General features: G+C 43.8%; 1 protein-coding gene and 1 non-coding gene across 3 annotated transcripts in view; both read right to left on the reverse strand.

Moving 5' to 3' along the window:
- Window positions 1-16,349, reverse strand: part of UHRF2 (ubiquitin like with PHD and ring finger domains 2) — a 137,091-nt gene that overhangs the window by 24,143 nt on the left and 96,599 nt on the right. For both annotated transcript variants that reach the window (XM_029055634.2, XM_029055636.2), the window contains 4 exons: window positions 9,106-9,292; window positions 6,034-6,157; window positions 5,691-5,798; window positions 2,045-2,149 (listed from right to left, as the gene is read on the reverse strand). In XM_029055634.2, coding sequence (XP_028911467.1) covers window positions 2,045-2,149; window positions 5,691-5,798; window positions 6,034-6,157; window positions 9,106-9,292 — 524 coding nt within the window. The remainder of the gene's footprint in view (window positions 1-2,044; window positions 2,150-5,690; window positions 5,799-6,033; window positions 6,158-9,105; window positions 9,293-16,349) is intronic.
- Window positions 12,976-13,137, reverse strand: LOC114808276. Its single transcript, XR_003756123.1, has one exon. It is a non-coding gene; the product is annotated as a U1 spliceosomal RNA (small nuclear RNA).

The raw sequence follows: 16,349 nt of genomic DNA on the forward strand, positions 1-16,349 counted from the left end.
AAAAATCGCATATATACACCCACACACTATGGAAAAGAGCTAAAATGCTGGTCCAGAGCCAACATTCAGGGCAGCAGCTTCGTCTGAAAAAACAAAAGAGGTGAAGAGATGCCCAAGCTCCAGGCATCTTGGTTAGCTTCCACAGAGGCAGGTGTTACACTTACTGCCTAGAAAGAAAAACTAGCTCACAAAGAGCTAAAGGTCTAAGGTGAAAAGACTGAATAATTAAAAACAGCACAACAGTTGACTATATAAAAGGGGGGGGTGTGGAGGAGGGGGACAATCACACACTAGAAGTCTTCTCTTTGAAGGTCTTTCAGACCAAGCCAAAAAAAAAAACAACCAAACAATAAAACAAACATATCCAAGTGTGAGAATTGGATCCATTCATTTTCACCAGAGGTTTCCCTGTATTTCCTTTATTTAATGTCATAGCTTGGTGGATAGAGCATGGGCTTGGGAGTCAGAAGGTCATGGGTTCTAATCCCAGCTCCGCCACATGTCTGCTGTATGACCTTGGACAAGGCACTTCACTTCTCTGTGCCACAGTTACCTTATCTGTAAAATGGGGAGTAAGAGTGTGAGCCCTATGCGGGGCAGGGACTGTGTCCAACCTGACTAAACTGAATCTACCCAGTGCTTAGAACAGTGCTTGGCACAGAGTACTATAATTATGATTCTTATTATTAATGTGCTTTGCCATTAGAAATTTAAAAAAGGGAAAACGGAGACTGCTCTTAAAGTCCACGGTTCCAGTCCCACAGTGACTGTATTAAACACCATGAAAATGGCCACTGGAACTTTGGCTTTAAAAGTGCAGTGGAACTAGAGCAGGACACTGGGGGAATACTCTAAGTAGTCTACTTCCCTCATCTCAAAAGACTTTTGACTAATCTACTGCATGCTGACAAAAGGGTCTGATCTTGGACATCACAAGCTACCCCATGACAGCCAAAGGGACCCTAAAACAGGTGAGTTACAGCTTAGCATTTAACTTTACTGATGTCAGATGCCTCACCTCCAGTATCAATCAAAGTGGAAAGCCTCGATATAGTGAGAACCCATAAAAGTCAAGCAAACGCTCTGTCAGAAGGAGAGTGCTCATTTGAGTAGAATGTCATTACGTGGATGTGGATTTCACCAACTTACCTGCCCAAGCCAAGGGTAGTTTGGAGAATCCACTAGAAATACAAGCCAAATAACTGAACGCAATTGGGCATACACTGCCTGAGAGAGCCAAAACTAATCTACCAAGTGACCCAAATTTTAGATTGAGCGAATGAATCATGGGGGCAATTAAACCGGGTAGCTGGTTTTCGGCTCTCTACCAGAACACCAGCTAGACCAGGCAATATCATTGCTTCATGAGCATTCAGAGAACTTTCCCACTGCGGGTGGGGGTGGGGGTGGGGAAACCCTTAGAGCCCACACGGTGAATAAGTTTGGGAGAAAGGAAGTTTTTCTCTTTTCCCACCCCACTCTAGCTTCTATTTCTTTCTCTGGGAACATTTTCTCTTACCGCTGGTGGAATCCTTAAATTCTTGCTAAACAAAGGAGAAAAGCAGGGGAAAGACCTTAAACTACTGTATCCCTTTCCCAAAGAGGGCTGTCACTGACTTGCTATGATGAGGTTTTAACCACAATTTTTCCCTCTGGGCACTTTTAGGACTATCAGTTCCTTTGCTCTCCCCTGTTTCTCTGTGGCTCTCTGCAATGGTACCTCTTGCCTCAAGTTAATTTTGTGTCTCCTTTAGATAAACTGCATCTGTTACACCTGTGCTGACTATATCTAAATGATGACAATGGTATTTGTTAAGCACTTACTATATGCCAGGCACTGTTCTAAGCGCTGGTTGGTCACAGCGCTCAAAATAGCTCCAGAGAAAAAATGGGAACACATTCAGTTCCACTGAACTGAAGTTGTAAGAGGCTTTTACATTTTTAATTCAACTTTAATGATCTATGATAGCCCATAGTTTCAAGAAAATTTAGTTTACTGCATGGAACGAAAGGAAGAAATCTTTTCAACGATTTGTGGACTTACTACTTCATCTTCAAATCCTCCAGCCAGCACCAGGGAGTATGCTCCGTCATTGCTTCGTCCGTGAATGCCACCAACGTGGGGCCGATGAACACCTGCTTCGCTCACCTGGGGAATTAAAACAAAAGGAGAACTAAGACACAACGCTTCTAAGCAATGATAAATATTAATATCAACTGTATTGATTCAGCGCCTCCAGGTGCTACACCAGGCACTCAGGGAATATACGGAAGAAACAAAATGAGGACCAACTCTGTTGTACCATACTCTCCCAAGTGCTTAGTTCAATGCTCTGCACACAGAAAGCACTCAAAAAAAAATCCAAATGATGATGATTTCCTTTTAACAATCAACTCTATTTAACAGCAGAAGCAATGTGGCCTAGTGGAAAGAGCACAGGCCAAGGAGTCAGAGGACCTGGGTTCTAATCCTGGCTCTGCCCCTTGCCTGCTGTGTGACCTTAGGTAAGCCATGTAACTTTTCTGTGCCTCACTTACCTCATCTGTAAAATGGGGATTAAATCCCCTTTCTCCCTCCTACTAGGACTGTGAGCCCCATGTGGGACGATGATTGTGTCCGACCTGATAAACTTGTATCTAACCCAGCACTCAGAATAGTGCTTGGCTCAGTAAGCACTTAACATAATAATACAAGGCTGAATGGATTCTTTAGTTTGGTCTCATTGGCAAGATTTTAATGTGGATAATCACAATAACTGTGCTATTTGTTAAGCACTTACTATGTTGCCAGGAACTGTTCTAAGTGCTGGGGTGGATAGAAGCAAATTGGGTTGGACACAGTTCTGGTCACACTTGGAGCTCACAGTTTTAATCCCCATTTTACAGATAAGGGAACTGAGGCACCGAGAAGCTTAGTGACTTGCCCAAGGTCACACAGCAGACAAGTGGCAGATCCGGAATTAGAAGCAGAAAACCAAGCTAAATTTAGGTGACCAGAAATTTTCATTTAGGCAGGACTGTCCCAACATTTCAGGGTCTGGAACCTCCTCATTTAGATTCTCTGGGACATGTTAAGATCCTAAAAACTAAAGGAAAAGAAAATGGTTGACTAAGAGATGCACACAACTCAGCCCACTGGAGGAATCACATGGGGAAAGGGGTATAACGAGCAAGAAAAGCAATAGCCGCCTGAGCCCAGGACCCCCGCTGGCTTGGGATCCTCATGCCCACATGTTTCCTCTTATGTGGCCCAGATGGCAGGGGACAGGAGCAGAGGACAGATAAGAATGTACCTTTCCCCTCTGCATCTTCTCAATTGTCTTTCCACTTCTCCTTTTTTCTGTCTTCACTCTGCCCTCCACTAAAGACTGCCTCTCTGTCTGACCTCATCTGCTTCTCTCTGTCCCCTCCTTTCTGTGCTCTTTCTGTGTTTAGACTGTGAGCCCGTCGTTCAGACTGTGAGCCCGTTGTTGGGCAGGGACTGTCTCTATCTGTTGCCGAATTGTACATTCCAAGAGCTTAGTACAGGGCTCTGCACATAGTAAGCTCTCAATAAATAGGATTGAATGAATGACTGCCCCTTTTTCTCCTCTGTCATTTTTTTTTTTAATTTCCCCCTCTCTGTGCCTGTTCATCATCTCTGGGGCTCTCCACTCTCCTTGTTTCAGTCTTTTCGGTCCCATTCCGTGGCCCACTTTGAATTGCCAAAAAATCTGTTCATTTTAGACAGAATGAACTGCTGATCTGACCCAGGGTGGCATTTCTCATGGTCTAAGAAGAACGCTGAAAAGAGTCAGAATAAAAGTCACATCATTACTCCTTCAAATTGGATCTGAAGATTACCTAGTACAACACGTAAAGCAGAGGAGTAAAATGACGAATAATAAGAGAGGCAAGTTAATCATAGTACATGCACAATATAGTTGATTTCTGGGTGCTTTGGAAATGGCTTTTCCCAGAAATAATTTCAGTACAAAAATTTAAGTACATCTTGACCGGTTCAGAGAAACCTTGTATACAATGCCCTTTTGAATCAACACAGTCATCCAAACTTTCTTCTTGAAGAGTTAATTTGGAAGGAATTTTTTTTCTTGCCCTTTCCTCCGAATTTAGAGACTAGCAATGATGATAATGGTATATAAGTGCTTACTAAGTGCCAAGCACTGTGCTAAGCTCTGGGGTAGGTATAAAATAATCAGACTGGATATAGTCCATGCAGGGCTCACAGTCTATGAAGGAGGGTGAATGGGTATTTTATCCCCATTTTACAGATGAAGAAAGTGAGGCCCAGAAAAATTAAGTGACTTGCCCATAGTCACTTGGCAAGTGGCGGAACTGGGATTAGAACAAGTCTCCTGAACTCCCAGTCCCGTGACCTTTCAAGTAGGCCAATTCTTCAATTCCACGAAGTTTTTCTCGGGAATATCAAATACCCCCGGTCTGTGGCATGTCACAGAGCGAATCTCTATGAGCGTGTCCACAAATTGAACAGACCTGCTCCAAGATAGCACTGTGACATGCAAACTTTGAGATTGACTAATTGCACCTCTAAAAAAAAAAAGATAAGCCACTCAACAGAAAAGCCCAATCAATAATAATGGTGGTATCTGATAAGCACTTACTATATGCCAGGAACCAGGGAAGATACAAGATAACCAGGTTAAGCACAGTCCCCATCCCTCATCAGTCTCACACTCTAAGTGGGAGGGAGAATAAATATTGAATCCCCATTTTAGATGTGGCAACTAAGGCCCAGAGAAGTTAGATGACTTGCCCAAAGTCACAGCCGGCAAATGGCAGAGCTGATATTAGAACCCAGGTCCTCTGAATCCCAGGCCCGTGCTCTTTCCAGTAGGCCACACTGACTCGTGATGCTTAATCCGGTTCTTGGACACTGCCTTATGTAACAAGTATTAAATGAACTAGAACACTGCAAAAATTCTTAGCATCACTCAAAGCAGACCAAAAGCCGCCTTGAATCAGTTACGGGAACGATTTCAAGGGCTCGGGTGCCATATTGAAATGGTTCCAAGAAAGGATTCTCAAAACAGGTTTCTAAGATGTGTATTATTCTAAGGTACCCAGATAAAATGCTAGATAGGATGAATTAAGCCAGAGCTAAAGGCTCCTGATTTTATGAATTGAATTAATCATTAATGACTTTTTCTTCCTCAAAGTATTAGAAAAATATTTCCTTCCACAGTTCGGCAATAATTCAAAGATATCCCAGCATCAATCTGGACCACCCTACACAAAGACTTCTTTAAAGTGGGAGCCTTTGAAGTCCTGACTCCAGATCCCTACTGGGGAAAATTCTACTCTAGAGCTTTTTTTTTCTTTTTTAAGGTTTCCTACATAGACTCATCAAATTTACAGAACACTTGGAGGAGAGGGCAGGAGTATTTGAGCTGAGCTCAAAAACTGATCCCTGAAAAGTAATAAAAAAGTCATGAGGGCACTGGTTTGAGTTTCATATCACGTAAAGCCCACACTCTCTAGCTTACAGAATAAGAAGCTTGGGTACGTTATACCCACACTGCACTCACATTAGAATTATGAGCTTTAAGAGGAAGGAATTCTCTCAAAAAAACTGACCTTCAAGGAAACAGATGTTATGAATACACATCAATTAAAATTTTCTTTTTAAATGGTAAATGAGGATTTTATTTTCTTGAACTAAATCAACATACCTGGACTCTAAATTTCCAAGTTGTTCCCACAGGGACACCAGGTATAGGTCCATAGTGGTTAGAGGGAACAATAGTGCATTCCTTAGTGCGACCAACACAAGCCATACCCTAAAAAAAAAAAACAACAAAAAACCACAAGAACATAGAAAATATAATGAGAATCTCTATCAACGCTCCCACCCGTGCAAAATACACATAAAGTGGACAAGAGTCCGTAAAGCCCTGTTCAAATACATACCCTTTAAAAACTTGGCTATCAGGAAAATGCCAGTGTATAAACGTAATCTGGAGGTAGGAAAGGCAAGAGGGTGGGAGGAGGGATTACAATAATTCAGATCCTTACCTTGCCCCAGTCTCTCTGGCTTTCCGTACTAGCAGACGGCATTTTTGCTTTCTTCTTACTCTGCTTAAGCTTTTCACCAGCCTTTACAACTTCATTTGAATCATTTTTACAAGAAGGACAATACCTTAAACAAAAAAAAATTGGTCAGATACAGTGTTAGAATAACGGCACAAAAACCAGCCGATATAGTCAGTTGGCTCTCTGGATATGTCATATACCACACCTGATATAGACAAATGGCTGGGATCTGGTGTTAAACCATTAAGTCTATTTATCTAAAATGGCATTTGCATATAGTTAGTTCTTCTACAAAGCAGGGGTTGTGCTCCCAAACGCAGGGGTTCGCGTTCATGAAAATTCACGTTTTAGTACTCACACCTTAACCAACGCCGTGTGCGTACACAAAACCATTTCTTCCAACACTGCATCGCGCTGTATCCAGAGAGACGTGCACTGTGAGAAGAACAGTCCCTAATTCCTCAACAGTGTTCTACCCAGAATCCACAATGAAAACCCACGTTATAGACGAGCTGACTGGATTTCTCAAAGAGCCAAGCCTCGTCCTCATCATAATCTTTTCTAAATCATCTTTTAGACAACAGAACTTCAAATATGGAGTAAAGAATTCAAACATCCAAAGTAATAGGTAAACTGAATCAGAAAGATGAATGTAATGGATGCTCAAGAATTGGAGCCCAGGTACACGGTCCTGGAGCTCGAACTCCATTGCACTAACTCCATTACATTACCAAATATCCAAAGGGGGTGGCTTGAGGGCAGACTTAATTGAAGATTAAGAAAGATAGATGATTCTAGAGTTGGGATCTCTCAAATTATTTCAGTGGGATGCCCTTAGGTGGATTCCCCCTCTAGAAAGTAAGCTCACTCTGGGCAGGGAACGTATCTACTGGCTCTGTTATTCTGTACTCTCCCAAGTGCTTAGTACAGTGCTCTGCACATAGTAAGCACTTAATATACATGATTGATTGGGGTTAGACTTGATTCTCTCTCTCCGCCCACTCCCTCCCAAATGAACAAATTCTGACCGTTTCCAGCATCTCAGCCTATTTAGGGGCAGGATCAGGCCCAGGCAGAGGGTAGAAAAGAGGTCGGGGAGTTGGCTAAAGGAGGGGCTGTATTGCTGTAGTCTATGTGCAGGAATCTGTCAGCGCGGCAGATTTTAAAATCCTGCATGGGGAGGTCACCGTATCTCATTCCCACAGCCCATAATTGGCCACGGCCATCACCAGCTTTTCTGAGCTCCTCCGGTCTAGCTCTTGGAAACCCCTGGAGACCCTCCTGGAGATAGAGTCTTGTCCAGGCCAAAATAATTTGGGATCCTGTAACCAACCTGATCCCCCAAGAGAACTAAAGTAGGGGGGTGGAGGAGGGGAGTCAGGAAAGGGTGGAAGGATATGGGTTGGGTTGAGATCTGAGTTACAGTAAGCAGGCAGGAAAAAACCTTGTGAGGGAAGCTGGTGTGGGGAGGGGATGAAGGGGGTTCACTTTAACAATGGAAAAGGGCTTCAAAACACACAGTATGTCTGGGAGGTTGTCAAGAAGTAAACACTTTGAAAGGATTGAAGGCCAGGAAACCAGCAACTAACTAGAGGGCAAGGTGGCTGATCGCTGCCCACATGAGAAGATGGGGAGGGAGAGAGGAGAGAAAAAGGTTGTGATGCTCAGGCAAAAAGCAGCTTCCTATCAGGTGAGAGTTATTGGGCACTTAAGAACAAAAGTTTTACATATTACAGTTTTATCATGCAGGGGAGAAGTGATCATTGCACTGGAGGCTTGAGGTTAAGCAGGATCAGTTAGTTTGTATCAGCAGAATCACATTAAAATGATTATATATATATATAATATAATATATAATACATATTATATAATTGTACGTTATATAATTATATATATTATATATATATATGCATACAGCAGTCTCTTATCTGGGAGCTCAGAAACAATGAGTCTGGCTGGGCCATCACAGATATACCACCAGAAAATGGAGGCCCAAAGGAGAGTTTTCTGATTTTCTCAGGTGGAGAAGTGTAGAGTTCCAGGGGTGCCTAATACACTCCTAATTCTAAGGAGAGCGATGGCAGTGATGATTAAAACAATGAATACTGTGGAGCCCAGCTGAATGGAGCCCAGCTGACCCTTGGACTGTTTCTGACTCCATCCAAATTCCACACTCCCTGAGGGAGTGCTCAGCAAATATTCTGAAGTGTTGGAACACAATTTGAATACTACAAAATCTCTAACTACAAGCGCTCAGTACAGTGCTCTGCACCTGGTAAGCCTCAATAAACACCACTATTTGATACATCCATCCTCCTGCTCAACTTTTAAGTAACCCGTAGCCTGCTGTGGCTCTTGCCCATTTGCAGGAAACTGAGAATGCTCTCGTAATATATACATCACAACACTTCCAGCCCAAAATTCCAGGTACCTGTCTACCGTGTTGGGTGCTTTTTTTTTTCTCTAACCCATCATTCATGGAAAGGAGCATGGTACTTCTGCTTATCAAATGATCCTGGAGGCATGGAACTGTAGGGGGGTTCTGACTGAAAAATATTCCTGAAGATCACTAAAATGGTAATCGGACAGAACAGAAAACCGATTCCTCCAAACTTACTGGGACTGGGCTAAAGTCGGGTAATAAAACTTCCAGATAATGGCTGTTGTGGACAGAGGCATAGGCATTTTTAATTTAACTACTGAAGTACTCTTATTAGCACACCCATTGCTGCTAAAACACGTTTTTCTGAAACCTTACCTTGAAAACTCCGCTGTACAACTCACCTGTGTCAATATCCCGGGCATGCACACCAACAACTGCTTGGCTAACCCGGCACGCAAAGCCTACAGAGGCTCATTTTATCAGAAGATCCGTTCGCTAAGTCCCTAACCACAGTCTGACCAGAGTGTATACTGAACTGCGCAATGGCGAGGCTCTTCCCCATTTTAAAGTATTTATGAAACCTCCGGCTTTTTGAATAGGACACTATTCTCTATCAAGCAACATAAAAGTAATTTGCACTTTTCCACTCCCCAAATGTTTGAATGATTTACCAATCTTCATCTTCTGGTATCTTGCTTAAAGGTGGATTCAGGCAGTATATATGATAGGCCATATTACACTCATCACACAAAAGCTGCATGTGGGCATCCTGTTTTCCACCACACAAGTAACAGGAGCAAAAGCGGCATTCCTTATCTGGATCTGCCCTGCAGTGCTTGCATTCGGGACCACTCTTTCCTGTTGAGAAAGGCCCAGTCTTAAAAAGATTATTTCATACTTTTAAACACACACTGTAGGAAGGAAAGTGTGTGCAGTAAACATACTAGAAGAGTGCCACAATACAAATTTCTCAAATACGGAATGGACAAACACCTCTGAGGCCGGGAGTGAGCACATGAGTCAATGAACCCCAAAACAAGTGCATATTCACATCTTTATGCAGTTAATATTCTAACAGTAACGTCTGTTTGGCGAAGTCCTGGAACGCTGATTTCCACAGCAACACCGGGCTCCTCTGGAGTGGATTAAGTGAACTAAACAACTATAAGAGGAAAGGACTTGTTTTTTCATCATGGCTTAATGTGTGCCATCAACTGGTACTTCTCTGAATATTCTCTGTGCTCTTCCTTGCATGCAACCAGGGAATTAGGGAGCTGACCTTGTGTTACTTTCCTAAATTCGGCGACACAGTAAGGTCACCCATCCCGTTCCCAAGAAAAAGCAAAGACTACAGATAATTGAAGGACTGTGCATGGCTAAAGAGATGGATAAATGAGATCTGTACAGCTCCTTGACATGTCTGAAGAGTAAGACTGAAAAAAAGATCAAGACAGTTTTCACTGATTTAGAAATATTGACTTTTTTTGCAGTCAGTAACGATGTACATTTACAGTTGATGAGTTTCTCTAAAATCTGTTTTGTTCAAACAGATTTGAAATAAGAAATTAACAATGTATGGTTCCATTTTAAACTGAAATTAATTTGAAGCTAAGACTTTGGTCCCTTCGGTCCCATTGAAATATTTGGTTTAATAGAGCCACCTGAATTACACTGTAGGAGATGGGGTGCATGAAAACACGGGAATGAATTCGGAATATCTTTAGCCAAAAAGGTCAAAAGATCATCTCCACAGAAACATAATCAACTGCAAGACTGATTTTGACAATTTATCTCCAATACAAGCTGTGAACAGGATATAGAATACATCTTTTACAAGGCATATGCAAGTGAAATCACACTGCAAACTCCAATATTTTAACTTCCACCCATACCTAAGCACCCAATGGTACAAAAGATACTCATATGGGTGTGTACCTTTTAGGCACTTTGATACTCACCCCACCCCTAGCCCCACAGTACTTATTTACATATCCTTGTATTCTGCCGCTTCCCCGATCTGTAATTCATTTTAATGTCTGCCTCACCCTATTGTATTGTAGTCTCCCAAGCACTCAGCACAGCGCTTGGCACACAGGAAACGTTCAGTAAATACCACTGACTGATGTGGCTGCGTAAATCCATGCGAATATTACCACATCTTGACACAGATGAACCGTGATTCCCCCAAATCAATTCTTCATTTAGTTCGACTTCACACAATTCATTATGTTTATTCAAGACTACATTCATAACTTAATAAAATCTTGGCCAAATCTCCTTCAAATAAAACATGCTACTCAAATGTCTACTAACAAAGCAAACCTAGCAAAACTAAATAACCTTTATACTGTAAATAAGCAATTTTTCACATCTAATTAAGAGTAGTCTGGATCTACTTCTCTTTCTTTTTAGTGGTTGTTTCTGAAATGCTCCTTCCCCAGTTTCAGGCAGAATCAACTGCATTTTTTTTAATTTGTTTTATCGATACTCTGACTCGCTTTTTGAATTGGGATTTTCTTTCATGAACAGACTCTTCAAGAACCCTTTAATGCTTTATTATTAGAAAAGTCTAGATTTTCCTCTGGAAAGCTTTCAGTTTCTTTACTTTATTTTGGTTCTCCAAATTTTAAACTGAGGTTTTAACTCTTGCTTAGCGTGTCTGAATTTGAGCATGCTTTCCCCATGCTAACTTTGCCTATTTGGGTACATCTGTTACACATATTCTTCTTAGGCCTAGCACGGGTTCACTCAACTTTCAGAAATGCTACATATCTTAGAAATAGCTTGGTATTGTGAAGCCCTGTATGAACTGAGAACCTAGGGCCAGGTATGACCCAGTCCTGACCCATGTCCAGTAATGACTCTGGCCCCAGCTAGTGTCAAATTAGACTGGACTCAATTGATGGTATTTACTGAATGCTTACTGTGTGCAGAGCACTGAGCTATGCGCTTAGCAGAGTATAACACCACAGAGTTGGTAGACATATTCCCCGCCCACAGTAAGTTTACTATCTAGTGAGCTGGGGTCAAATGGGAAACTAGTCCAGGATCACTTCTGGGGATGCTTCCACGTACAGGCAGTCGGCTCAATGTCGGCTGAGAAATACCATCCCAGTAGCCCAGGGGAATCTTCCCATGTAGCACCACCACTAACCCAAAACACTTGGTGTGGGCAGGAAGAGGAGGAAGAGGAATTATGAAAACGTAAGGCCAGGAGGCCCTCCAAACCCATCTGAACCCAAATGAGTTTGGTTTGTTGCTGACCCAACTCACCCACAGGCTTGGTGCTTACTGTGCAAGACTTGAAATTATGGTGTAAAACCTTTAAATGATCTCTGACGCAATCCATTACACTGCAATCTCACAATCGCCTCCTGCCTTCAGGGCAACTCTTCATGGCCGTCCCACCAGCATCTCTAGCTCAGTATGTACAAAACTAAACTCCTTGTCTTGCCTCCCAATTCCTCCCCTCTTCCGAACTCTCCAATTACTGGAGACAAGACCACCATCTTCCCTGTCTCTCAGGTCCGCAAGGTCCGCAACTGTGGCATTCTTCTTTCTCTTTCAAATACCATATTCACACAGTCACCAGATCCTGTGGATTCTTTCTTCTCAGCATCTCCAGAATCCAACCCTTCCTCGTCATTCAAACTACTACGCTGCTACAAGCGCTTTTTATACTGACTCGAATACTGCATCAGCCTCCTTGCAGACCCCCCTGCCACCAGTCGCTCCCCTCTCCTGTCGATATTTCACTCTGCTGCCCACATCATTTTCCTAAAATAGCATTTAGCATATTCCTCTCTGCAAAAACCCCTTATCATCAGCTTTAAGGCAATCAGCTCTTAACCTCTCATCTCGCACTACAACCCAGCCCCCACACTTTGCTCCTCCAATGCCCACCTGCTCACTATACTGCGATCTACTTTGCCGACCACGCCTTGCTCACGTCCTCCATCTAACCTGGAACTCCCTCTCTCTCCATATCCGACAGACCATCACTCTCCCCACCTTCAAAGCCCTATTAAGATCACATCTCCTCCAAGAGGCTTTCCCTGATTCGCCACTCATTTCCCCAACTATTCACCTTTCTTTCTGGGCCACCCAAGTAACCTCTAAGTACTCTGATTCTCTCCCTACATCACCCTTAAGCACACTGATACTCACCCCACCCCAGACCCACAGCACAACTAATAGTAACTGTTATTAGGCGCTTACTATGGGCCAAGTACTGGGGTAGATACAAGATAATCAGTACCCCATGGAGCTCACAGTCTAAGTAGGAGGGAGAACAGCTACTGAATCCCCATTTTACAGAAGAGGGAATTGAGGAACGGAGGAGGTAAGCCCAGGGTCATGCAGCAGGTATGTGGCGGAGCCCGGATTAGAACCCAGACTCCCAAGACCGTGCTGCTTCCACTAGGCCACGCTGCTTGCTGCTTCTCGGTAAGGCGATGCATAGTTTCCCTCGGAAAACAATGCTGTTTTTTATCCTTAGAAGATAGCATAAATGGTACGCTCTTGTCTTTAAAAACAAACATTGGGGAAGAGTGTGAACGCAGCCCCGCCATTACCACAAGTTCTGCAGTTGAGTTTTTTGCATTTGGGGAGACTGCAATGAAGTGCAATTGAAGTGCAATGAATGAGCCCCATCCTAGGAGAACCATGTTCATGATCACATCTCTCCCCTGCCAGGGAAGTAAGTACATATCCATTATGGGTTTTAAAAGCTGTCTCCTCCACTAACTGTAAGCGCCTAGAGGGCAGAAATTGGGGTTAGCAATTCTACTGCATTGTTCTCTCCCCAGCGTTTACTAAAATGCTCTGCACATGGTAAGCGCTCAATAAATAGCATCGATTGCCTGATCAAGCAGAAACTCCCGACCATCAGCTTTAAGGAACTCAACCAACTCTCTCCACCCTTGCTCTCACTCCTCTCCCAATATACCCCAACTTGCACATTTTGCTGCTCTCAAACAAACCTACTCACTGTCCCGTATTTTCACCTCTCGCGCCAGTAAGATCTTGCTCAAACCCCTCCCTGCTAACTAGAACTCTCTCTCCCTTCATATCTGGCAGACCACTGCTCTCCCCATCTTCAAAGCCTTTCTGAAATCCCACATCTTCCAGGAAGCCTTCCCTGATTAATCTCTCATCCCCCAAACTCCCTCCTCTTCCACTGTCACTTCAGCACTCCAACATCATCTAATCACTTGGTTAATCAACACTCCTGAGCTACTTGGGGCACTTACGTACACGTCTTTAAACTGTTTTCCCCTACCTGTAATTTACTTTCGTGCCAGTCTCTCCCACAATATTGTACGCTCCTTGAGGTCTACGAACTCTACTGTGCTCTCCCATGTGCTTAGTAACAGTATTCTGCACAAAGAAAGCACTCTCTAAATACTATGGATTGATTGAAATACATTTTATTCTTGTCAGTGGGTTCTTTTTCCTTATCCAAGTTCCACTTTCTTGAATGGTTTGCATGTTTTCATAATATTTAGTTTACCCCATTTCAAAATACTATTTCCATGCTCAGGATATCTGAATGAGTAGTACATTATCCCAAGCATAAAATATGGTCAAACTGGCAACGGACTTAATCTGGAGCGATGACTTTTCTTGGCCACATTCCGAAGAATGAGCTGCAAAGTAAAATTTTAGTTACTTTTAAAATAGAACTAGACATGCCCATTTATAACAAGAAAATGTTCAGGAGAATTTCAGAACACCAAGATCTCTTTGCATATAGAGGCAAAAAAATTTGTCATTTTCTTTATGTGGCCAGTCCTGGATTTACAACATTTTGAGTTATGAGGAATGGCACTTACCATGTTTTAATATTTACACTCATCTCAGCTTTACAACATAGGGAATTTGGTCCTGTCCATAGATTAATGATGTCTAGTATATCTAATGAGAATGAGGGCAGGGAGGATGAGGTAGTGAGACAGCGTAGGGTAGGGTAGGCTTTCCCAGAAGAGAAAGAGAAAGGCGGGTGTGAGTAGACTAAGATGTGTAAGTACCCCCTGAGGGTAAACTCCAGAAACCCTGAGGGTACAGCTAGTGACTTTGGCCCTATAAGAGTCTTGGAGAGGAGACTTGGAGCTCTTGCCCTGAAGATTCCCTAAAAATTATTATTATTATTATTATTAAGCACATTAAAGTACTCAATCAGCTCTCCCCCTCCAACCACACCTTGATAATCTACTACAACCCAGTCCACACACTTCCACTCTCCTAATACCAACCTACTCATTGTACCTTGATCTCGTCTATCTTGCTGCCGAGCCCTTGCCCACATCCTCCTTGTGACATGGAACTCCCTTCCCTTTCATATCTGACAGACCGTCATTCTCTCCATCTTCAAAATCCTAGTAAAATCATGTCTCCTCCAAGAGGCCTTCCCTGATTGACCCCAGATTTCTCCACCCTATTCGCACCCCGCACCCCGACACTGCCTATGCACTTGAATTTGTACTGCCTACGCACTTTGATTCTCACCCTACCCCCAGCCCCAGAGCACATGTGAAGATAGACTGATACTCTGCCGTTTCCCCAAACTGTACTTTATTTTCATATCTGTCTCCCCGACTAGACTCCAAGCTCTTAAAGGGCAGGGACCATGTCTACCAACTCTATGGTAGTGTTCTGTACACAGTCAGAGAAGCAGCGTGGTTCAGTGGAAAGAGCCCGGGCTTGGGAGTCAGAGGTCATGGGTTCGAATTCCTGCTCTGCCACTTGTCAGCTGTGTGACTGTGGGCAAGTTACTTAACTTCTCTGTGCCTCAGTTACCTCATCTGTAAAATGGGGATTAAAACTGTGAGCCCCACCTGGGACAACCTGATCACCCTGTATCTACCCCAGCACTTAGAACAGTGCTCTGCACATAGTAAGCGCCACTCAATCTCCAAGGGCTCCTTCCCCTCTGCCTTCAAACATGCCCACGTCTCCCCCATCCTAAAAAAACCCGCTCTTGACCCCACTTCCCCCTCCAGTTATCGTCCTATCTCCCTACTACCCTTCCTTTCCAAAATCCTAGAACGAGTCGTCTACAATCGATGCCTAGAATTCCTTAACTCCCATTCTCTCCTAGACCCCCTCCAATCTGGCTTCCGTCCCCTCCACTCTACCGAGACTGCTCTCTCTAAGGTCACCCGTGACCTCCTTCTTGCCAAATCCAATGGCTCCTACTCCATTCTGATCCTCCTTGACCTCTCTGCTGCCTTTGACACTGTCGACCATCCCCTCCTCCTCCATACCTTATCTCACCTTGGCTTCACGGACTCTGTCCTCTCCTGGTTCTCCTCTTACCTCTCTGGCCGGTCATTCTCGGTCTCCTTCGCTGGAGCCTCCTCCCCCTCCCATCCTTTAACTGTTGGAGTTCCTCAAGGGTCAGTTCTTGGCCCTCTTCTGTTCTCCATTTACACTCACTCCCTCGGTGAACTCATTCGCTCTCACGGCTTTGACTACCATCTCTACGCAGATGACACGCAGATCTACATCTCCGCCCCTGTCCTCTCCCCCTCCCTTCAGGCTCGCATCTCCTCCTGCCTCCAGGATGTCTCCACCTGTATGTCGGCCCGCCACCTAAAACTCAACATGAGCAAGACTGAGCACCTCATCTTCCCTCCCAAACCCGGTCCTCTCCCAGACTTCTCTATCACCGTGGATGGCACGACCATCCTTCCCGTCTCTCGGGCCCGCAATCTCGGTGTCATCCTTGACTCGTCTCTCTCGTTCACCCCACACATCCTATCCATTACCAAGACCTGCCGGTTTCACCTTTACAATATCGCCAAGATCCGCCCTTTCCTCTCTACCCAAATGGCTACCTTACTGCTACGGGCTCTCGTTATATCCCGGCTAGACTACTGTGTCAGCCTTCTCTCTGACCTCCCTTCCTCCTCTC

This window comes from Ornithorhynchus anatinus, chromosome X5, assembly GCF_004115215.2.
Source record: "Ornithorhynchus anatinus isolate Pmale09 chromosome X5, mOrnAna1.pri.v4, whole genome shotgun sequence".
In the NCBI taxonomy this organism is placed as follows: Eukaryota; Metazoa; Chordata; class Mammalia; order Monotremata; family Ornithorhynchidae; genus Ornithorhynchus; species Ornithorhynchus anatinus.